At 50.3% G+C, this 22,606-nt stretch overlaps 1 protein-coding gene across 6 annotated transcripts in view; it reads right to left on the minus strand.

Annotated features, from left to right (window-relative positions):
* Window positions 1-458: 458 nt before the first annotated feature.
* Fam193b (family with sequence similarity 193 member B) overlaps window positions 459-22,606 on the minus strand; it is a 33,179-nt gene continuing 11,031 nt past the window's right edge. For 3 of the 6 annotated variants that reach the window (XM_031359736.1, XM_031359739.1, XM_031359740.1), the window contains 9 exons: window positions 18,160-18,402; window positions 16,379-16,610; window positions 15,075-15,462; window positions 12,332-12,515; window positions 10,868-11,107; window positions 4,332-5,331; window positions 4,130-4,205; window positions 2,893-2,990; window positions 459-819 (listed from right to left, as the gene is read on the minus strand). In XM_031359736.1, the coding sequence (XP_031215596.1) occupies window positions 2,894-2,990; window positions 4,130-4,205; window positions 4,332-5,331; window positions 10,868-11,107; window positions 12,332-12,515; window positions 15,075-15,462; window positions 16,379-16,610; window positions 18,160-18,402 (2,460 nt within the window). In that variant the 3' untranslated portion in view covers window positions 459-819; window position 2,893. Of the gene's footprint in view, window positions 820-2,892; window positions 2,991-4,129; window positions 4,206-4,331; window positions 5,332-10,867; window positions 11,108-12,331; window positions 12,516-13,521; window positions 13,616-15,074; window positions 15,463-16,378; window positions 16,611-18,159; window positions 18,403-22,606 lie in introns of those variants that run through there. The other 3 variants (XM_031359738.1, XM_031359737.1, XM_031359741.1) reach the window with 3 other exon arrangements.

Below are 22,606 nucleotides of genomic sequence, written 5' to 3' on the forward strand. Positions count from 1 at the left end.
GCATACACATGCAGACAAAACACCCATACACATAAAAATAAATAAATTAAAGATCAGTGGCTCTCCAGAAACTGCCCAGCCCTTTAGCACTAGACTCCTCAACACCGTGCAGAGGCAGCCACTGTGCAACTACCCAGGCCATACAGTGCTCTAGGCTGATGTACTGAGTCCTCCCAGTAGGGGGCGGGGCCTAGACAGTGACAAAAGGCACGGCTGTTGGGCCCAGCCAGACGCTCTAGCAGTCACTCTGGTGTCATAACCTTAGTCCCCCATCTCCATTATACTGGGCTGTCAGCTCTGCTCAGGATTGCTTGGGGACTCTAAGGGATAAGTGAGAACTATGACAGACTACCTGAGCAGAGTGCTGCTCTAGATGGTGACTGAGCCAGACCTCTGTTTCTGAGTACATAGATCTCTCCCACTCCCCATTCAGACCTGCAAATCACCACCACACCAGCTCTGTGTCCAAATGTTGCTTTATCTTTCCCCATGAAAGATATTCACAGTATCAAAAGTAAAGAATTAAAAAAACAAAACAAAACAAACACAAAGAGAGCAGTTTTGGGCCAGCAGTGCCACCAGCCCTTGGCTCACAGGCCAGCCCATCCCTGGGCTCTGAGTGGAGGCTGCGTAGCACCAGGAAGCGGCTCTGCTGAGGTCCTCAAAGGCCCCCAGCACAGCATGGCGTCCATTCAGCTTTTGGTTGGTCAGGGTGGTGGGAGCAGGGTGGGTCAAGACAGGTGGCAGGGCACGTCAGAACTACATCTGCAGCTTGATCTGGGGCCTTGAGATGACCTGGAGACGTCAACCTGGGCAGGGCTGAGAGAAAAAAGAGGGCAGGATCACAGTGAGTACCAGGCCCTCTCCCCGCCCCCGCTGTCCTTGCTGGCTCTGGGTCCCTGTGGATTACATCCCCAGCCTCTGCCCAGACCCTTGCTGCATCTGGGTCTGGGGAGGTAGGAATATGCAGCCTTAGCTTTGTTTCTTGGGCTAAAAACAAGCAACAGATTTCCCAGATGGAAACAGAAAAATCTTCAATAGAAAATGAAGTTTAAAACTAGTGAGGGATAGAGCCCCAGTCCTGAGGTTCTGTCAACATATGGGACAGTCCAGTAAGAGCTCGGTTGCTGGCACCCACACTTCTCCCGTTCTCCCACTTATAGGTGCTAGTGGAGGCCAGCCCTGTGTTCAGACTCCTGCTCAGGGTCAGAGAGACAGGGTCATGGAGCTATGTCAGCACTGTGGCCTCCTAGAGCTTCCTGGAAGATGATGGAATGGTTCCAGGATGTACACTCATGAGGGTAGGGAGGAGGGCAAGCAGCCTTCCTGTCTTAGAAGAGATGAGCTGAGGTAGAAGGTGGCTGGATTGGGTTTCTCAGGAGACCAGTGAAATTAGGCTTATGTGAGGTGTGGCCCTTTTCTCTCCATAAGGCAACAGATGGGGCCTTTGCTATTCCTTACTCTTGTGCTGGTGGAAAAGAAAGGTGAGAGGTACTTTAGCCCTAGAAGACACCTTAGGGTGTGGTTATCCTGAGGTGCAAAGGATCAGTTCCTCAAAGCACAGCAAGCCTGAGGTGACTGAAGAAAGGAGCTTTAACTTGGAGGCACCATATACGCAGCACAGGGAGCCTCAGTTCTGGAGGCTGCCCTGGCTTCAGGCCTCTGTATTGCCCTGTGGGAGTTAGTCAGAGTCCAGGAAGCTTACTGCTTCAACTCAGAGGTGAATTTTTAAAGAACACGGGAGCATAGTGTCAGGGTTGGGACCTCAAGAGTACGTGTACAGTATGGTCCGCTCTCCCATAAGGGCAGCTATGCAGTTGTCAAGACAAAAAAAATTCCTGATGCAGATACACAGCACAGAGTTAGGACATGGAACTGTGGGCCTGGAGAGATGGCTCAGAGGTTATGAGTGTGAGCGGCTTTTCCAAAGGAACTTGTTCAATTCCCAGTACCCACATGGCAGCTCACAACCATCTGTAACCTGGAATCAGACACTCTCACAGACATACATACAGGCCAAACACCAGTGCACATAAAATACAAATACATAGTTTAAAAAAAAGAAAAAAGGTGGGGGAATGGCTTAGCAGTTAAGAGCACTAGCTACTCTGCCTGAGGTTCTGAATTTAATTCCCAGCAACACATGGTGGCTCACAACCATGTGAATAGCGTTGGGCCCCAATACTGTGTGTTAGCTGCCTATCTCTTCTGCACTAATGCTCTCAGCCTGGAGGCTTTCTCCAGTTTTGGGCACCTAGCCCCCAGACATTACCCAGTATGTCAATAGTTCCAATAACAGGGCTTATCTGAGTGGCTGAGGGCAGGCCAGAGCTGCTGTGGGACCGCCTCTTCCCAAAAGATGGCTTAGCTTCTAGTTCCCTAGGAACTTGTACTATTGGGGAAGACTCCTCATCAACACCTCCATGATGTACCAATGGCCTGCAAGGTCTTGTTCTAGTTCACCTGCCTATCACTGTTCCCTTAGGGCTGGGCTGCTTCAGGTGGAAGGCATATTCTGCACTGAGGAAACAAGTGGGACTTAAGCCCAATGCCCACTCCTGGGGCAGCCCCATGAAGTCTCCTGATGCCAGGACGCTTTGCGAGGCTAAGCCCAGATTTGACATCTCAAGAAGCTTCAGGTGAAGCAGCTGCAAGATTCAGGGAGGGCGTAACCAGGGAGGACTGATGGGAGGACTGATGGAAGAACAGAGGCCTTGGGGAGTCAACACATAGGACAGGGCGCAGAGCATCAGCAACTGAATCTGGAGATGTGGTTGCTACAGAGGCACAGAAGGCAGGGCGAGCAAACCCTAAGTCCAAATCGTAGAGCAGCCATATAGAACGGTTTAGAGGGCACAGAGCGTGCAAGGGAGCGGGTGCAGGAGTCTCTACCTCACTGAGCTGTGCTAGCTGTGCTTTTCTTGAGGCTGAAGTTGGTCCAGTTCACAGCAACTTTCTGACGAGTTTGCTTTGCAGAATCCAAACAGAACCTATTGGGTTTGGAAATATGGGCAGAACACAGTAAGAAGTTTTTTCCTGTCCTTACTGGACCCCACCTCTCGACAAAACATGTCCCATTTACTCAGAAACCAGCTGGAAGCCTAGAGTGATACATTGTAATCCCAACACTCATGACTGCCATGAGTTTGAGGGCAGCCTGGGTTATTTGGCAAGACACTTAAAGAAAAAAAAGAAAAGAGTTGGCTCTACACAGACACCGTGGCTTCCAGGTGTGGGGTTGAGAACTGCTGTCCATGAGGCCAGGGGATAACACATGAAGATAGCTGCTGTGAGATACACACTGGCCATCATCTGTCCTTTGCCCTCACTGTACTGAGCTGGCTTCTCCTCCCTTCCGACTCCGAACATGGTGTCCCACTGACACAGATGCTTTTCACTGTCAAATTTCACATCAGTCTCATCTCTCTAGTAAAGCGCCCTCTAATCCCCAGGCTGGTTTGAGGGCTTCCCACCAAGTGCCCCCGTCCTAACATTATGGCTGTAATGGCACCAGTCACTGGGCTGTATATTTCTGAATCTCTCTAGACTCTTCCTAGAGCTTGGCCCATTAGAATAGAAGTAGTACTAGCAAAATACCAGCACTGGGGACGGATGTCCGTGAGTTTGAGGCCAGCCTAGTTTATGTAAAGAGTTCTATTGACACTTTCTTTTTTTTTAAGTTTTTTCGAGACAGGGTTTCTCTGTGTAGCCCTGGCTGTCCTGGAACTCACTCCGTAGACCAGGCTGGCCTCGAACTCAGAACTCAGAAATCCACCTGCCTCTGCCTCCCAAGTGCTAGGATTAAAGGCGTGCGCCACTACTGCCCAGCTTTTTGGGTTTTTTGAGACAGGGTTTCTCTGTACAGCCCCGGCTGTCCTGGAACTCTATGTAAAGAGTTCTTGAGCTCCTGAAACCCTGTTCCTGGGTGCTGACATGGCTCCTTCACCGTATGCCTTATACCTTCCCAGGTGATCGTCTTGCCAAGTGGCTCCCTGGGTTCAGGCTATGTGGAAAGGCCTAGAAGGGCAGTGAGGAAGCCCATGGATTTTCTCCGGCTTAAGACACAATATGTGGCTTAGCCATGAACATAAGTCCCCTCAGCTGGGGAAAGCAGGCAGCGCACACCTACCTCTTGAAGTACTCCACCTCTCGGTCTGTCTCATCCATCTCCACCCCATCCAAGTCCTTGGGCAGGAACACATCGTCTAGGAAGACACAGCCAGGAGGGCTCAGTGCCTATGGCCAGGCCTCTGGGGTCATGCTGGGACTGCCCTCCACCCCATGGCTTGGTTGGAGTGGGGGTTCAGCCACGCGGTTCCTGGTGCACTCACCCAAGGAGGAGGCTGACTTCTCCTGCTTGTTTCGGCTCCGGCGGCTGCGGCCCTTGCCCTGGGACAAGTTCTGTGGCCTTGCTGGGCTGGGGGTCTGCTCAGATTCCTGCTCCAGAGTCCGTGCCTTGGCCCCACCTGGGCAATTCTGCCCGGAACTACCCTTCTTGTCAATTTTGGGGCTGTCGGCCTGAATTGGTCCTGGCCGGCTCCCCCGGCTGCCCTCTCCAGGTTCTGCACCACTGCCCGCTTTGGCAGGCTCTGAGCCCTTGCCTGGCGGCTTGGGGCTAGATACCTGACTCTTGGCACTGGGAGCCTCTAGACTGGCTGGAGGCCAGGGGCCTGGACTTGCCTCAGTCTTCTTTGCTTGACTTCCCTGTCTCTTGCTCTTTCTTGGCTTTCCACCTGTGGCCACAGGCTCAGACAGTTCCTGGCAACTGGGCACTTCCTTTGGACTTTCCTCAGAGCTTGAGTTGCCTGGTTTGGGTGTCTTTACCCAGATCACCCTGGACAGGTTGGGCACAGTGTTGAGTCTTCTTAGGAGCCCATTCTCAGGGATACCAGGAGGGGGGCCCCTCACCTCTGTCCATGGTGGGTGAGGATCTCTCCTTTCTGCCCATGGTGGGACTGGCTCACCTGGAGCTTGTAATGTGTGGCTCTGAGGGGAACCCAAGGTCAAAGGGGACAGGTCAAGGTTGATGTCAGGCTGTTTCTGAGAGGAGCCGCTGAGGTCCGAAGGGGTTAGGGTCTGAGCTTCCACAGTCCCCTCCTTAAAGCCACTGCTCTCCACACTGAGTTCACACATACTCAAACCGGCACAGAGGGAGTCTTTGACGGTGCTCTTGATCTCCTGCAAGCGGCTGCTCAAGAAGCTGTTGACCCGGTCCAGTTCCTGGTCAGGCCACTCTGGGAGCCTCTCCCTGGCAGGCCTTGGCTCCTGGCTTCCAGAGACACTATTCACCTGCTTCAGAGCTTCTGTTGCCAGCCGCGCCTTCTCTTTCTCCTGCCAATAGAAGACACAGTTTCAGCAGAGGTCTGCTATCGATCAAGTACAATGTGATACATCAGCTTGGGCCCTAGCTTTGCCACTTGCTGGAGACAGAGACTCATGACCTTCATGTATTCCTCAACCCCGCAGGGATGGATGAGGGGTGGCGGAAGCAGACAGATGCCATGTCTCGGGTACCAGTGCAAAGAAGCTCCTGTGGGTAGCTCTGGACAGTTTATTCATTACGAGTCTGTGTCAGCTCTAGGGTCTAAGAGGACTAGGACCTGCTTCCTGAGTACAGGTTAGTATGAGCTTGAGTCATTTGTTCACTCCCCAGTTAGGCCCCAGTGGACTCATCTAGAAAGTAGACACAATAACTATGGACTAAACAACAAAGTGGGGCTGTGTGGCTGAGGAGGTGGCAGGGAGATGTGCTGTTATGCAGTCTTAAAGGGAAGAAGCTGTGGCAGCCGAGATGCTTGAGTGAGTGGCTCTAAGTGTCCTCCTGATGCTCCATTACTGAAGAGGGGCATCTCACTGCTCAGCCAGCTCCACGTATCCCAGCCCACATCTCAAGTGTGTCCTACAGCACACCATGATTAGTGACAGGCAGGGCCCTCACCACAAGGTATAGAAGCAGCGCCTGAGCACGACACTGGCAAGTCCCAAGAGGTTGGGTCCTGTAAATCTCTAACAGACTCGAATCAGGAAAATGGAAATCCATCTGTGGGCTGAGTCATCCAAACTTCTCTACCTAAACTCAATGTACCAGGAGGCTAACAGAGCCTAGGGGTCAGATAGGAAGGCCGTGGTGGAGTTACCTCACGTTTCCAGGTGCCTTGCAGATTGAGGGAGAGACAAAGGAAAATGAATCTGGGGAGAGAAGATTTGTCTCCACCTCTGAGTTACCTTAGAGAGAATGCTCCTCTGCCCGAGTGGGCAGCCATGTCACCTCTGTCTCTTCTGAACCCTGACTACTCACCTAAGCTCAGTTCTTTAGAGCCTCTTGGACTAATCACTCTCTCTGAACTTTAATATCCAAGTTTGTAATTTATAAGAAAAAGTTGCTCTGAGGATGGCTGTAAGGGTCCAGATCTCCTCCGCCAGGTGCCAGGACTCTTGTCTGCTCGGGCAGGCAGTGAGCAATGTGGAGCAGTGTCTGCAGACATAACGGGCATGTGGAGAACATAGGAATGCTCTTTCCTTTTCAGAACCAGCACAGCCTGCTTTCTGGTTGATATAGATAAGGAAGTTTTAACTCAGGAATGTTAGCTTCATGTGTAGAAGGTCTGAGAAGTCCTGGTGTGGAGTGTGCCTCATTACAAACGCTGCCATGGAAAGGAGAGCAGCCCCATGCACAGACCTGGCTCCTGCAGCAAGTCGCCTTGTAACCCTCACCACTGCCCTTGCTGTACCGTAATTTGGTTCATACAGATGGGGAACTTCAGCTTTGGCAAGTATACAAAGTGGTTCAAGATCAGACGGCTAGTAAATCAGCAAGCGCAGTTGATGAGTCCCTTTGCTCACTGACTGTAGAGTGAGCTAAGCTTTGGGAAGAGCGCTGGGCACAAGACATGGTCTGTTTTCCAGCTTCAGTCAGTCAGGGAAGAGAACTATCCAAATGGACTGCTTAATTCCAGTGACACTGTTAAGTGCTACAGGGCAGAAAGTACAAGGCGCTTTTAACCCAGCCTGGACCATCTGAGAATGCTCCTGGCGGGTACTGAAGGGTAAGTGGAATTACCCTGGGGGGGGGAGGGGGGAAGCACCCTATGCAGTCCAGTTGGAGCCTAGAGCTTTGTTCTGCTTTTGTTTTTGCCAGGTGTGGTGTGGAGGGACAGGAAGACAGGTAGGTAGGTTAGAAAGTAAGGCTGAGATAAAGCCGGGAAGCTAAGCAGGAGCAGGATCCTAAGGTCTGTAGGCTGTGCAGAAGCTGGGCTTGAGCCTGAGGCACCCAATATTACCAACTGAAGGCTTTAAACACAGATGCTGTGGGTAGATATCATGGACAGGGGGTTTTGCTGTCCAGCAGGAATGTAAAATGACACATATCCAGAAAACACCACCAATGACAACAGCTGCTGCAGTGGCCCTCACGAACTGAGCATTCGTATGTGTCGGGCATTCTACCCAGGTTCCCATGCATTATTTCACATCATCTTCCCAACAACCTATGACTTAGGTTCCTGTTATTCTCATTTTATAGATGGAAAAACCGAGGCTTAGAGATTAACTGATTTGCCCAAGGTCATACAGCATATGTGATCAAGCTGAGCTTCAAACTCAAGTCCAATTCTAAGGCTCACTGTTTTCAGTTACAATGCGCTTGCCCATGACAATGTCCATGGCTCAAGGTCAACAGAGCGGAGTGGTCCCCTTTACTACACAGATAATGGAAAAGCAAAGGCAGGTCTCTTTTGTTATGTCCTGAGATTGAGGTACCTGCAGGATGTCCCCAAAGAGGACCCATAGTTATCAGAGATGCCAGTGTCGAGTACAAGGCAAAAATGCTAGCTAGAAGGCTTTTCTTCCCTAGAGATATGGTCTCCAGAGTCTAGATGAGGGACAGGAGCTCACAAGGGAGATGGGAAGAGGTCAGATAGGCCAGTGAGAAATATGGAGAAGATGTGACCCTGCAGCCCCTGCTTACCTGAAAGCCAAGGAGTCAAGGTTTAAAAGGGAGCACACGTCATAGATATCCAACTGGTGGACATCTATGATGGCATATAACCAAGACATATCTTGGATTTAGTGATAAAGCGGAGATTGAAGGGGTGAGTGCTTAGATGACAATGGAAACAATGAACTCGGCTGCAAGGAAGAGGAGACAAACTGAGAAGGCAGGAACTGCCTGCCTTCAGAACTCAACAGTGGGCACAGTGATACATGATGGGAGCCAGGGCAGAGGAGAGACAGGAGATCCCTGGGTTTGAGCCTGAGGAAGCAGTTTACTAACTGAAGGCTTTGAAAATAAGAGCAGGCAGCCTGGGCTGAGAAAGCAAGAAAGGACTACACGGGCTGGGCGGGACAACTCTTCCTTTAGATGAGGAGGTATGTCCAAAGACTTTTTCTTTGCTAGCAACAGAAGTGAACGTATTTGTTATGGATGGCAGCTGAGAGACTCGAAGCTGGACAATCAGAGGTCTGAAAAAAGGGCCATGAGATGGGCAAGGAATAAAGGGACTGGCCAGGAATAAAAGGCTGGCCAGGTTACATGAGAGTTCAAGCAAGTGGGGGAAGCACCCAGCTAAGTGCCACAGACCGATAAAGTCACATGCTATCCTCTGAGTATGGAAGGGGAGACAGTGTAGGATGGACCAGAGGACAAGGAAGGATGGATCATAGGTTTCAGACAACACAAACATGGGCAGAGCTTCAGCACATCAGGGATTAATGCCTAAAGGCAAGAAAGGGAAGTAATGTCTGAAATGGGATGAGAGACCAGGCAGACCCTTGCTTTTACCTATATTCCAAGGTGCTAGAGAGCAAGCCGCCATCCCTCCATGCCTACCAGGGAAACTGGATTCTTTTTTTTTTTTTTTAAATATTTATTTATTTATTATATGTAAGTACACTGTAGCTGTCTTCAGATGCACCAGAAGAGGGTGTCAGATCTCATTACGGGTGGTTGTGAGCCACCATGTGGTTGCTGGGATCTGAACTCAGGACCTTCCGAAGAGCAGTCGGTGCTCTTCCCCACTGAGCCATCTCACCAGCCCGAAACTGGATTCTTGATAGCAGCCAAACTAGTTAAGAAGGACCTCAGAGAGGGGGCTGACATCCAAATGCATAATGACAATAGTCTCTGATCTAAGACTGAGACCATCTCTGTATGTTTGTTCTTCTCTACAAGGCTCAGGTCTAGTGGACAGGGATCTCCGGGATCAGAAGGTTCGGTGCATGGCAGGCTAGAGAGGGAATGGAAGGTGCAGCACAAGCGTAGAAGACTTCCCTGAGGATGTCTGCAAAGGAGGAAACATCTCAACTGAGCCCTGGAGTAACAGTCTTTCATGAACGACAGACAGGTTTAGAAAATGCACACCAGACCTGGGAACTGGAATATGCCTTCTGGGGACTGCCCAGAGGCCGGAGACCACTGCAGCCTGTGGAACACTTCTGGAGGGCAACTTGGGGTGGGAGCAAAGGAAGGATGACCATTGTCTGAAGTAGCAGCAGGACCTTTTGCTTAACTACTTGAGGCTGCAGAAGGATCTTGGTTGTTCTTGGGCTGGAAAGACGGAGAATTACTTCTGCCTTCCAGAGCTCTAGTGTTGTTTGACCACCCAAGAACTGGAACTAGCTGGCTGTGAAAGCAAATCTCTTCAGATGGTGGTTCCTGCATGTGGCATTAGGCAGGAGCAGCTGGGAGTAGGCAGGTGAAGTAATGAAGCTGCAGCGACTAGGCATCAAGCCCTGGGGTTCATCTAGCAGGAGGGCTGTCCAGGAATAGCTCCCTGGGTTTAATCCTCTGCACTGAGGGAGGGAGGACTGGTTCACTGCCATGGCTTCAATTACATCCCTGCGCTGGCAACTGCTAGTCTCACACCTTGCACTTAATGTCTCACAAGAACCTGAGTCAATGCGCCCCAACCGCACCCAGTCTCCTGCAACTGCCATGCTGGCTCAGTCACATCATACAGTCACATCAAGAGCCATCATACTGGCTACCACCTGGGACACACCCAAGGAGCTCTCATGCTGGAGGGTCTCTTGTGCTGCCATTAGAGTCCTGAGCCTGTCACTTCTCTCATTCAAGTCTCTGAGTCCCAGTCTCGGTCACCTCCCCCCTGGTCTTGTCTTTTCCTACTGGGGTATCAAACTCAAAGTTCTCTTTCCCTAGCCTTCCCGTCTGCCTCCCGTATCACCACACTGCAATCAAGACACAGATTGAGCGCATCAAGCCTCTGGTGACACCTCTGGTGACACCCTTTTACTTGGAGGCTAAAGTTAAAGCTGCCATGTCTACAGCAGGGCCTCTGAGGCTCTCTTCTGTTCCCACTACCTGCCCTACTTCTCTGCTGCTTTCAGCACTGGCTCTACCACACTGCTGTGGGCTGTGCTGTACCTTATTCCCCGGGACCCAGCTGATGAGTCACCCTCCGGTTAAGTCACTCCTGGGCTTTACAAGACAGGGAGGGCACTCCCTCACCCTGGTACGGGCCACACCCTAGCGTGTCTGTCCAGTTTGGTTTGTCTCCTAACTGAGCTGAGTTTCTCCCGGGGCGAGAACTTAACTGTTACCTTTTGGCTCCCAGTATTTGTGGACACACTTGCTGAGTGAATAAATGACCAGTGACGGAAGCACAAACCCTCAGCTTGGAGGACATCAGCAAGCAGCCTGCGGCGGACACACGCGGCCTGCTCCAATGACTTGCCCCTGGGGTTTTCCTGACCCTGATGCCTCCCAGATTCATTCAGACCTTCCCATAGGAGTGAGGATACCAAGGTTTGTGGCAGCCAGCACCATTCATACCCCAGAGGGCTTAGGGCTTGGGGTGGGGGGTCCTCAGGGAGAAGAGGCAGTAGAGCTGAGATTCCCCCCCACACCCACCTTCTTTTTCAGCTTGTGCCGGGCCCGCTTGGCAGCCCTGGCGCTGTTGGGGACTTTGGGCTCCGTGCTGTTGATGAATTCCAGCAGCTCATCCACATCTCGGTGGTCCACCGCAGGCTCCCCAGGAATCCCGCCCAGGGTGCCCCCCTTCATGGGCAGCTCCTCTTTCCGCCTGGTCAGCCTCGAGCGGAGCTTCTCCCGGATCTCAGTATAATTCCGGCTCGTCGGGGCAGCGAGTGGCTGGGGGGTGGGGGGGAGGTGCTGACATTACACCCTGGGCCTGGGAGGCCCATGGCACTCCCACCCGCTGGCACCATGTATGTGGAGAGAAGCCAGATAATCATTCTCTCTAGCAACAGCCACCAAGGCCAAATGGCTTCATCCTCAGTAGACTCTGAGTCGAAGCAGGGTAGGTATGAAGACGAGGGCAGAGCTTGGTGACCGAGGACTGGGGAGCCAGGGAAGCAGGTTTGAACCTGGGCTTCATCACTAGGAAGCTGTACGACCATGGCTGAGTCACTCAGTCTTTGTGAACCTCAATTCTGTCGCCTCTAAAATGAAGATAGCAAAGCCTCACTCAAAGGTGACTAGTGATTCTGAATCACTTCCATATTTCCTATCCTAAACTGCTCTGCCCTAGCCAGCAGTCTTTTCCTCTCTCCTGGTGAGACTTCTGAATTGCTCCCCTGTCTGGAGACAGCTTGTGCCCTGACCTGAGCCTCCCTGGTGCACCTGTGCCCATGGCCTGGACCTCAGCCTGAGCCTCCCTGGTGCACCTGTGCCCATGGCCTGGGCCTCAGCCTGAGCCTCCCTGGTGCCACCTGTGCTCATGGCCTGGGCCTCAGCCTGAGCCTCCCTGGTACCACCTGTGCTCATGGCCTGGGCCTCAGCCTGAGCCTCCCTGGTACACCTGTGCCCATGGCCTGGGCCTCAGCCTGAGCCTCTCTGGTACACCTGTGCCCATGGCCTGGGCCTCAGCCTGAGCATCCCTGGTGCCACCTGTGCTCATGGCCTGGACCTCAGCCTGAGCATCCCTGGTGCCACCTGTGCTCATGGCCTGGGCCTCAGCCTGAGCATCCCTGGTGCCACCTGTGCTCATGGCCTGGGCCTCAGCTGGCTGTCACACTTGGGGAACCTTTGCTTCCACTCTGCCTTCATCATGCATAAGCGTTCACTTCTCTGGGATTACACACGTATACATACTCATCAGAATCATAGCTTTTTCTCTGCCACTTCCTCTCCTTTTGCCTAAAGAAAAAAAGTCAATCTTAAAAGAAACCACGAGAAGAACATAGCCAATAAGACGTTACGATAACCCAACCTCACAAACGTGCCTCCAGGCTGAAGCAAGCAGATGTATGTGCCAGGACTCTGACTCCCAGTATGGCAATCATTGCCATCATCAAGGGGTGTCTCCTCTGCCCCTGGCTGCCCAGCCCTCTCTGCCCAGGCGGGCTCACTCACCGCATTGTGGCCGAAGAACTCACAGTAGCAGCAGTCACAGAACTTCCCATCGCGGGGGTGGGTGGAGGACGAGGTGCAAGAGCTGCGCTCAGAGCTGCTATCCTCTTCCTCTCCCAGACCCTCATCTGCCTCACAGGCCAGGCCACTGTGTGCAAATCTGTGCCCCTTGCACCCAGGGTCCCTGCTGCAAGGGAGAAGGGCCCAGAGGTAAGACTGGGTGGTGTAGGCACAGAACATAGCAGGAGCCTAGAAAAGCATCCCCATCCCAGCCACCATCCAGCTGCCCTCCACCTGACACATCAAGGCCTCCTGTAGGAGCCTGGGAAGAGCCTCTGCTATCACTGATGTAAAGACTGACCCTAGGGGAGGTACCTATCTGGTGTTGCTGTGTGGATACCTCTCTAGCTCCCTGCTTTATTAAGCCTTGTGATAGTGGACTGTTTATCATCTGTCTCTTACACTAGTGCGCCTGCCACTTGCATTCTGGAGTCTGATTACACAGCACAACAACCTTGCAGAGCACTGCTCAGTGAACAGGAACAGGAACTGACTCGTGGGCTGCTGTCTCTTCTGGTAGAGACCCGGATGATCAAAGAGAACAGTGCTGCTTCTACTTGTACAGGGTCCTTATGGCACACTTGAGACTTGTATCTGTGCCAGTAGGCAGAGCTTCCTTACTCAAGGGCTCTGTGATGAGAAAAAGCAGCTGTGTCTACCTGGGGGCCACAGATTAGAAGAGCCACTACTGCTCAGACCGAAAACATACTCGCGTGACACCTAGCCATTCCTGAAGTCCTGTTTAGCAACTGTGGAGACTAGGGCACAGAGCACTTGGCTGCTCTGCCCAACAGGGAGCAAGCAACACACTCCTGCTTCCCTGTGCACGGAGTCATGCTTTCTCCACTTACATTCTGCCTATGAGCTCTGGTAATGAGTTGGGGCAAGTTATATTATAAACAGTGTTTTCCCAGGGCGAGGATGAGACAGGCTGAGAGGTCCCTAATCAAGGCTGGGCAGAAGCAGAGCCCTATGATATGTCAGCAGCCACTGGAGGACTGCAGAAGCTGGGCCCATATTTGAGGGAAGTTAAGAGTAAGGTGGCAGTATAGGACAGGCCAGTGTAGCCCAAGGCTGCTCCCGGAAAGGTTAGTAAACACACGGTAGGGTTTTAGAAAAGCAGCAGTTGTTACCAATGGTGCCCACAGGAGTTCCTTTCACATGCACCAGTGTTCTCAAGAGACAGACTGCTACTCTTCACAGGTGGCTCCATGGATTCGGAGAACCCTATAAAAGCAGCTCTCCCATCTTACCCTCTCTTCCCTGCTGAGGGTCAAACTCAGCACACTCTGCATCTCCCACAAAGGGAATCCCAGCACACACACACACACACACACACACACACACACACACACACACACACGCGCGCGCGCGCGCGCTCTCCCTCCTCCCCCTTCACTCTCTTTGTATAAAAATGGTCTTTCTAAACAGTTGAGGCTGGCCTTGAACTCTAGATCCTCTGGCCTCTGTTTCCCAATGCTGGAATCATAGGTGTGTAGCACTCTGCATGGGAGAAAGCAGCTTGCCAATGTGTGTGAAGAATCCTCCCAAGAAACAATGATAAAAAAGTATAGAAGAGGGAAAAGCTTTAGGGCAGGACAGCTTTAGATACCGGGTATTTTAAAATAATGGAATGATCTAAATGTCCTGCAGCTGGAGACCAGCAAAATAAACTACAATTAATATTCTCCAGCCCCAAATACTGAGGATTAAGAACAAAACATAGGAATAGGAACACTGTACTACTTAATGAAAACAGCAAGGTCCAAGTCTGTCTTGACATCACCAACAACATGGGAAATACAGTGGCGACTTATTCCAACAGCTGCCTTCAATACCCTCACTTCCAAATACAGGCTAACAGAACCACAGAGCTTTCTCTAGGGCTCCAAAGGGCCCAGATCTATTTAAACCCAGGCTTATCACAACAGTATTTCTCCTGGTTACAAATTTGGAAACAAGCCAGATTTGATGGCGCACACCTTTAATCCTAGCACTCAGGAGGCAGACACAGGTAGATCTGAGTTCAAGACCAGCCTGGTCTACAGTGAGAGTTCCAGGACAGCCTGGGCTACAAAGAGAAACCCTGCCTTCAAAAACAAAAACAAAAACAAATTGGAAACACTTCAATGTCCAGGGATGGAAGAACATAAAAAAAAATTATGCTACAACTGTTCAGTAAGATATTATAAGGATACTTAAGTTAAACAAAGTTGTTGGTTTTTTTTAATTTATTTATTTTATGTATGTGAGTACACTGTCGCTATCTTCAGACACACTAGAAGAGGGAATCAGATCTCATTACAGATAGTTGTAAGCCACTGTGTGGTTGCTGGGAACTGAACTCGGGACCTCTGGAAGTGCTCTTATCCATTGAGCCATCTCTCCAGCCCTTAAACGAAGTTTTAATTAGGGAAATGATCATGATATTTAAGAAGTGTTGCCACACAGGTCAGAGGTGGTGAGAAGCATCTGAAATCCCAGTAGTAAGAGGCTAGGCGGGAGGCTCACAAGTTAGAAGAAGGCTAGCTTGGGGCTACACAGCAAGAGCCTGTCTCAATATGAAGAAAATAAAAAATTGCTACATAAAATATTTATCAAATATAGACCAAATGTTGTCAGCACATTTTTCAAACTCTTAGGCTCCAGGGAGCAGGGAGTGGTGCCTTTCATGGCACTCACTTACCTGTGAGTGCTAGGGAGTGGCTGAGAGCTTGGTGGTGGGAGAAGAGGCCCACCACAGTGCCCGTTGCAGTGCCCGCTGCAGGGGTGGCTGCACCCCGAGAGTGGTGGAGGCATCTTCAGGAGTGGCATGCTGGTGGAGGGCAGATGAGGGCTCTGACATGGCCCTGGGGGGTGGGTGGCAGTGGCAGGAGCCATAGGGCACTCTGAAGCCTGGGCAGGGAAAGGTGCTGCTGGGGTGGTGGGCAGCGGGTGTGGGTGGGGCGCCGAGCTGAAGGAACCAGGGTGAGAAGGAATCAGAGATGCTGGATTGGGGGGAGGGCCAGTGGGGCTGTTAGGGGGAGCAGTGAGGTCTGAGTGCTGGTGGTGCTCCAAGACAGAGAAAGCCTCACCTGTAGGTGGAGGGGAGAAAAAGGGGTCAGACCTGGAAGGAAAGCCCACAGGCTCATTACCACATCATCCTGCTTCCTGTGCTAGAGGGCACAGCCTCTAGGCACAAAGTGTCCTAAAATGTGTGGGTAGGTGTTCTCAGCTGCAGTATGAACAGAGAATGTCCACTGTTTCTCCGAGTCCCTTATTCTCAGGCCTTCCTTAGGCCTAAGAAAGGAAGCTATAGCAATCTTGGGATCTACCTCTGGGCCACATAGACCAGAGCAGCCAAAGTATGCCTGACTCCTAGGAGGCTACAGATTTCTGACTGAAGGAGGCGGCTTTGATGACTCTTCAGCTCATGAACTAAGATAACTGGAATGATGAACTCAATTCACATAACTTGCAGACAGTACCATTTGAACAACTCTCCTGTTCATTTAGAAGTATGGCATTAATAATCCAAAGGCTTTCTCCTCTGGGTCTTGAGTACTGGTACTGGATTTAAGGAGATTACTGTGGCCTGCCAGCCTGCCAGTCTTTCGGGGTAAAAGCGCTGTCTACCTGTCCCTGAGGTAGATGGCACAAATCCAAGGAGGCTGAGGAGCAGTCTCAGCCTGTTGATGGGATAGAGGGCAGGCGTACATGACCTAAGTCTCATTTCCCAGGCTCCTTGTTCCCCACACAGTATCAGGACCCCTCCTGGACCCAATGTCAGTAACAACAGTGAGGGCAAACTTCTCTGTCGGCAGTGTTTTATAGCTTCAGAGTCTTGCAAGTCTTCCAGAGACAGCGAAGGTCTAGGTTGTCCTGCCGCCATCAGAACAGGCCCATGGTTACTTATTTTATTAACCAGATTCCTCACTGACTGGGCCAGAGTAAAGAGGCAAACAGCTACCTACACAGAAGGGCCCAGAACTTTCCAAAGCTTAGACTCACCAGGGATAGCAGGGGGACTCCCGAGAGAGCTGCCTGGCACAGCCCCGCTGGAGTGTGGGGAATTCCAGAGGCCTGAGAGCTTATGTGCTGACAGGAACGAGCTGGGATCCCAGTCCCCTGAGTTCCCATGGCAGGAAGAGGAGGAGGAAGATGAGGATGATGAAGAAGACGAGGATGAATGAGAGTCACCCCCACAAGACTGTGATTTGCAGGATGTATGTGACAAGGAAATCTGGAAAGGAGAAAGAAAAAGGCTCATGGTCAAACAGTGGGGCTGACCTGCTCCATCAGGCCTTAGTTACTGCTGAAGCAGTTAGCATAGGCCAAGCACTGGAAAGGACTATGGCGCTCCCAGCTGTGTGGCTGTATAGACAGTGGGCAGAGCCTAGCTCTGAACATGGCCGCTTGGTGGTAGACTGCTAACAAGACGGAAGGGCTTCAATCACGAGTGTGGCTTAGGGTTCATGCTCCCCAGCCCCTCTTTCTCTTTCCTTCCATTTAGTATTTTTTTTTAATGTTTTGGGATTTTATTTTTATTTTATATATTGAGTGTCTGAATGTATGTCTGTGTACCACATGCCAGAGAAGGACATCACATCCCCTAGGACTGGAATTACAGTAGATTATGAGCAACCAAACTCCAGTGCTTGGCAAGGGCAGCAAGTGCTCTTAACCACTGAGCCATCTCTCTAGCCCCTAACTTTCAATTATTTTTTGAGACAAGGTCTCTCTATGGAGCCCTGGGTATCCTGGAACTCACTAGTTAGAGAAGGCTTGCTTCAAACTCACAGAGATCTGCCTGCCTCTGCCTCTTGAGCACTGGGACTAGAAGTGAATGCCACTCCCTCCCTTCTGTTTAGGATGCACATCTGTGTGATGTGTGAATGTATGTGTCTGTAAGTGCAGATGCTTATGAGTCACAGTGTACACAGAGGTCAGAGGGCAACCTTGGATGCAGGTCCTCCCCTTCCACTTTGCTTCAAACAGGGCCTTCTTGTTGGTTTGCCATTGTGTACTCAAGGCTAGTTGGCCCACCAGCTTCAAGGCCCTATCCTGCCTCCGCCTCCCATTTTACTGCAGAAGCCTGGGGATTACAGATATGCTCTGCCCAATCTGTGGATTCTGAGGACTCAAACTCAAGGCCTCAAGCTTGCGTGGCAGGCACTCTGCCCGATCTGTGGATTCTGAGGACTCAAACTCAGCGTCTCAAGCTTGCGTGGCAGGCGCTCTGCCTGATCTCTGGATTCTGAGGACTCAAACTCAGGGCCTCAGGCTTGTGTGGCAGGCGCTTTCCCCAGACAGACTGACTTCCTTCTTCGCCAGCACTTAAGAACGAATCCAGAGCTTTGTACACACAAGACAAACATTCTACCACTGAGCTCCATTTCCAGCCCCAAAGCAAGAAGTCTTGAAAACTGAATTGATTCTGGGTAAATGGAAGTCTGGGTAAATGAGGAATCTGGCTAATATGACTCAGACAGCAGTCGTTCACAGCTCCTAGCCCTTACTGATATCTTCTGACTGAGGCACACCTCAGACTGGTCTGTTTCATACTGCTGGCCTTTCAAGTGGCCACGGGGCTGAAGGCATCAGGGTCAGGTGACAGACAGGATCAAAACTATCTACATCCACTAGGAGGCCTGTCTCTTCTTCCCTCAAGTCTGAACCCAGTTCACAAACACTAGGTGCAGCCTGGTGGTTTCTCTGAGCAGCCTGGGCAGAGCCTCCTGTGGCCAGGGGAAGAGCTCTGCAGCCAGGGTCACCTGTCAGCTGTTACCTACCGCCACTGCACGGTCTCCACCTGTCTGCCTCTCATCCTCCTCCATGCTCTTTCGGCAGCTCTGGCAGACCCATAGAGGCATCTCGCCTAGGAGATTCTTGACGAGCTTTGGCATGAAGTCAGGGGGCAGCTTCTCACCCTGCAACACCAGTCCATTTTGTGAAGGGCCTTCTTCCCAGCCTTTGCGCTCGCGGTGACACAGCAGGCAGCAAGTCTGCACAGACTGGCTGGAGGCAGGGGGAACCTGTCCAACACACAGACACAGGGGTTCCCAGGAGGGGGAAAGGCTGCCTTAGAAATGATGCTAACGTTATTAATAACACCAGTTATCACGTGCCAGGCACTGGGACAGGCACTTTAGAAACATAATTTAGTTTTAGTCCTTGTAACAGCTCTGCAAGCCAGGTGTTCTTATTCCCATTTTTTAAAGATGAAGAAACAGATTTCAAGAAGTTAAATGAGTTGCCCAAGGTTACAGAGCTAGTGAATGGTTGAATCTCAGTGAATGTGACTCCAAAACTCATGCTCAGATGTCCTCAAATATCAAGAACTACAGGTGCTTCTCCCCTCTCTGCAGAGCCTAGGAAGGGCCACAGACCTATGCAGGCTACAGACCAGTCCTCACATGGAAGGGAAGGACTTCCCGTCCTCAGGAGCTAGGAAGAACATGCATGTTTTCCAGAGAGATGAACATTAACTCCTTTAGCACTGCGGTGGGATTTTGGAGAAGGTCTGTAGAAATGGAAACAGGCAGAGACAGACCCGGGTGCTCTTTGGGTAAGGATGGTAGAAAGAACCTAGACTCTGGGTCCCACAGACACACAATCCATCTCAGTCTCAGATGAGTCGGCTGACAACCTTGAGCAAGCTATTCAACCTCCCTGAGCTCTGCTTCCTACCCACCCTATGGAGTGGTACAGGTATGCCACGGCCCAGGCCAGATCACTTCTCAGCCTGCTTCTTCCCTCTACGACAAATCTGACCCAATCATCTGCGTCTGAAGGTTTCCTTTAGCACTGAGGTCCTGACTGGGAACCTACTTATATTTATAGCCCCAATTAACGATTTTCCTCTATTTTCCAACCCTAGTCTCCCTCCACTGACGCTGCACATGGCCCATCCTTTGGACCAACAGGATGTTAGCAGACAAGCTGGCAGCACCGGTCTGAATAGTGTATATGCACTTCATGTATCGTTGCATGGATGGCATGCATGATCTTATGCTTCTGACACACCATAAGGGAACGGGAGAAGACAGGAGTGTTCCTACCTAAGCGGTCAGCTGACGAGATCTGAGTGAGCCCAGCTGAAACCAGACAGGCCTGCTTAAAGCTGCAGGAACACCCCATCAAGCAGCAGCTTCAGGAGAAATAGTATATGGAATTGTTTGAAGTGACTAGGTTGCAGGTAGTTTGTTCATAGCAACAGACAACTCACAGGTAACTTTCAAGTTTACCCTCCACTAGGTAATGTGTTTGTAAGGGTGTGTTGTTTCCTGTGACATCACCGCCTCACAAGGAATTGGGACCAGAGTATCCTTAAGTGGGCCATGTTGTCATCCACCAACCTGGGCCCCTGGTTTCTCACAAAAGGAACCAGCAGTGATAGCAAGAGTAGGAGAAAAGACTTAGGGAAGTGTAAGGACTGGGGAGAGAGTCTCCGAGATAGAGACACTCACAAGTGGAAGTTATAAGACACAGTCAAACACTCTGCCTACGGGCTGTCTCAATGAGCAAGGCTGCTGCAAATGGAACTCATCCGCGCCATTTCACGTTTGGCAGATTAACGAAGAAGGGTTAGAGAAATGAAGGCAAGGAGGACTTTTAAAACAGCGTAGGTATGTACTTGTGTGTATGTGTGCACACAGGTAAGAGGACGAGTTGCTGGACTTGCTCTTGCCTCTCACCATGTGAGTCCTGGGGTTGAACTCAGGTTCTCAAGTTTGACAGCAAGTTCCGGTACCTGTTACGCCATCTCACGGGCCTCAAAGGTGGAGATTTTGAGAACAGCACTTAGGACATTTTTCAAAGGTGTAAGGTGAGTTATAGTTAACTGCAGGTAGACAGGGGAAGGTCCCAGCATGCAGGGCTTAGCACCTAGTGGTATACAAGAATGCTACAGGCACCAGGACAAAGATCCTCACGACAGCTCTCACCTCACTACGATGTGGTTGTTGTTGCTAAGTATTTTCTTTGTTGTATTTTTTTTGAGACAGGGTCTCATGAAGGTCAGGCTGGCTTTGAACTCATTATTTAGCAATGGTGGTCCTGAATTCCTCATCTTCCTGCATCTACTCCTGAGTGCTAAGATTATGGGCATGTGCATGTGCCAGTGTGTCTGGCCAGGAAGGAAAGTTTGAAAATAGTAAAAATCTTCTTCAAATCAGTCTTTTCTCCTCTCTCTCATGATAGAGGTCAAAGTAAGGACTATATACACGTAAAACTTTTCTACAGTCTATAAAGTACAGTATATAGGGATTTAAAACAATCTGGTTTTATTTTTTGTTGTTGTTGTGTTGTTTTTTTTTTTTTTTTTTGAGACCGTGTCTATGTAGTTGTAGGGTAGCCTGGAATGCACTATGTAGGTCAGGTTATCCTTGAACTCAAGAAATCCACTTTTCTTTGCCCCCCCTAATGTTGGGACTAAATTCCAGTATTATGTCTGGCTAATACATGACTTTGAGCAATATTTCAAGTGCATACTGTACACCCCACAGTACAAAAAAATACCTTTTCAGGGCTGGAGTGATGGCACAACAGTTAACAGTACTGACTGTCCTTCCAGAGGACTTGGGTTTGATTCCCAGCAGCTACATGGAAGCTCACAAAAGTGTCTTAACTCCATTTCCAGAGGGTCCACTTCCCTCTTCTGGCCTCTGCTTGAACTGGGCATGTACATGGTAGTCAGTCATATGTGTAGGTAAAATATTTATATACATAAAATTTTAAAAATGCTTTCTCTCCTTTCTTTCAAAAGCAAACACAGAATTGTTATAATTTTAAGTATATGACCAATGTGACTGTACTGAGTCAAAGTAATTGTGGGAAGTGCAGCAGGAAAGACTGGCTTTGGTATTCACCCTGCACGACCATCATGCACAACCCGTATGGTGCTGACCAGGGCCTACTTACTCCCTCTGCTCATCTAGAACGGGCTTAAGTCCTACTCTGAAGGGTTAGCGTTGAGAATGCAATGCGATGAAGAACCTCCCCTCTGCTCATCTAGAACGGGCTTAAGTCCTACTCTGTAGGGTTAGCTTTGAGAATGCAATGCGATGAAGAGCCTCCGCCAGCTCAAAGCACACAGTTCTTGGCTAAACTGAGAACTAATTACAAGACAGGAACCAAGGAAACAGTGAATGACTACCAAACCTTACACGACTGAGAACTTGTCATATACAACAAATGCAAGATGTTAGATGTCTTTTTTGGAGGGTGGGGCTTAGGGGTTGACAAGATCTCACAGTATAGCCAAGGCTGCCCTTAAACCTGTAGTAATCCTCTTGCTTCAGCTTTCTATGTGCTGGGATTACAGTTATAAACCTCCTTGTCTGGCTTCTGTTAAGCATCGTAGTCTCTGCCTTAACCCATGGAAGTCAAAAGCTTAAGTCCCCCAATACCCCGCACCTCCTTGCTTCTTCCTTTGTTAAAGGAATCTTCTACTTAAGACCTGTTCATCTCCATTTCCTGACAAAGAGTTAAGGCCTTAAAGGCCCCAGCATAAATCCACACTCCTTCTAGACAATCCTAGAGAGGAATGGCCGTCCTGGAGCTTGCTACATAGACCAGACTGCTCTCAAACTTACATCCACCTGCCTTCCCAAGTGTTTCCTCCTGAGTGCAGCAGGGTCTGGCCCAAGGCTAACTCATCAGATCTGTGAAGCATCCTCATAGCATTTCAGTTGGCAGGCAGTGTGGTGAGACCATCCTTGCAATGACTGCTTCCTACAGCACAGGTCCTCACCTCTCTATCCTGCCCTCTACCTGCATGGCTCCAATCTCAAATCTGCAAGGAGGACAATAAGATGTTCCCAGAAAGAAAACAATGTGACTCTTCAGTTAAATTAGGCCACAAAAGAAATGAATGAGCCATTAATGAAAGTCATTCTATAGGGCAGACTGTCTTTCCTGATAAAGGAAGAAATAGACGTGGAAAGCTAATTAAGCTTTAACTGAAGCACAGACACCATCTGCATTGCACAGAGTTGCCCAAAGGTCTAAGTAACAGTAGGGAAAAACAAAAAACAAAAAACAAACAAAAAAAAAACACCACTCGGTGAAAGGGATCAAGACAGTAGGCACTTAATTTCTAAAGTAGGCCCTTTGGCTGTTTGTTCCTAACAAGTCTACACTAGGGATTAGCTACTCACAATCCTCTCTTAAGTCTAGTACACTTAAGTCCTTTTTTCAGGACCATGCAACTTGGAAAGCCCCCCCCCCCCCCCCCCC

Source organism: Mastomys coucha, unplaced genomic scaffold (genome assembly GCF_008632895.1).
Source record: "Mastomys coucha isolate ucsf_1 unplaced genomic scaffold, UCSF_Mcou_1 pScaffold7, whole genome shotgun sequence".
Lineage (NCBI taxonomy): Eukaryota > Metazoa > Chordata > Mammalia > Rodentia > Muridae > Mastomys > Mastomys coucha.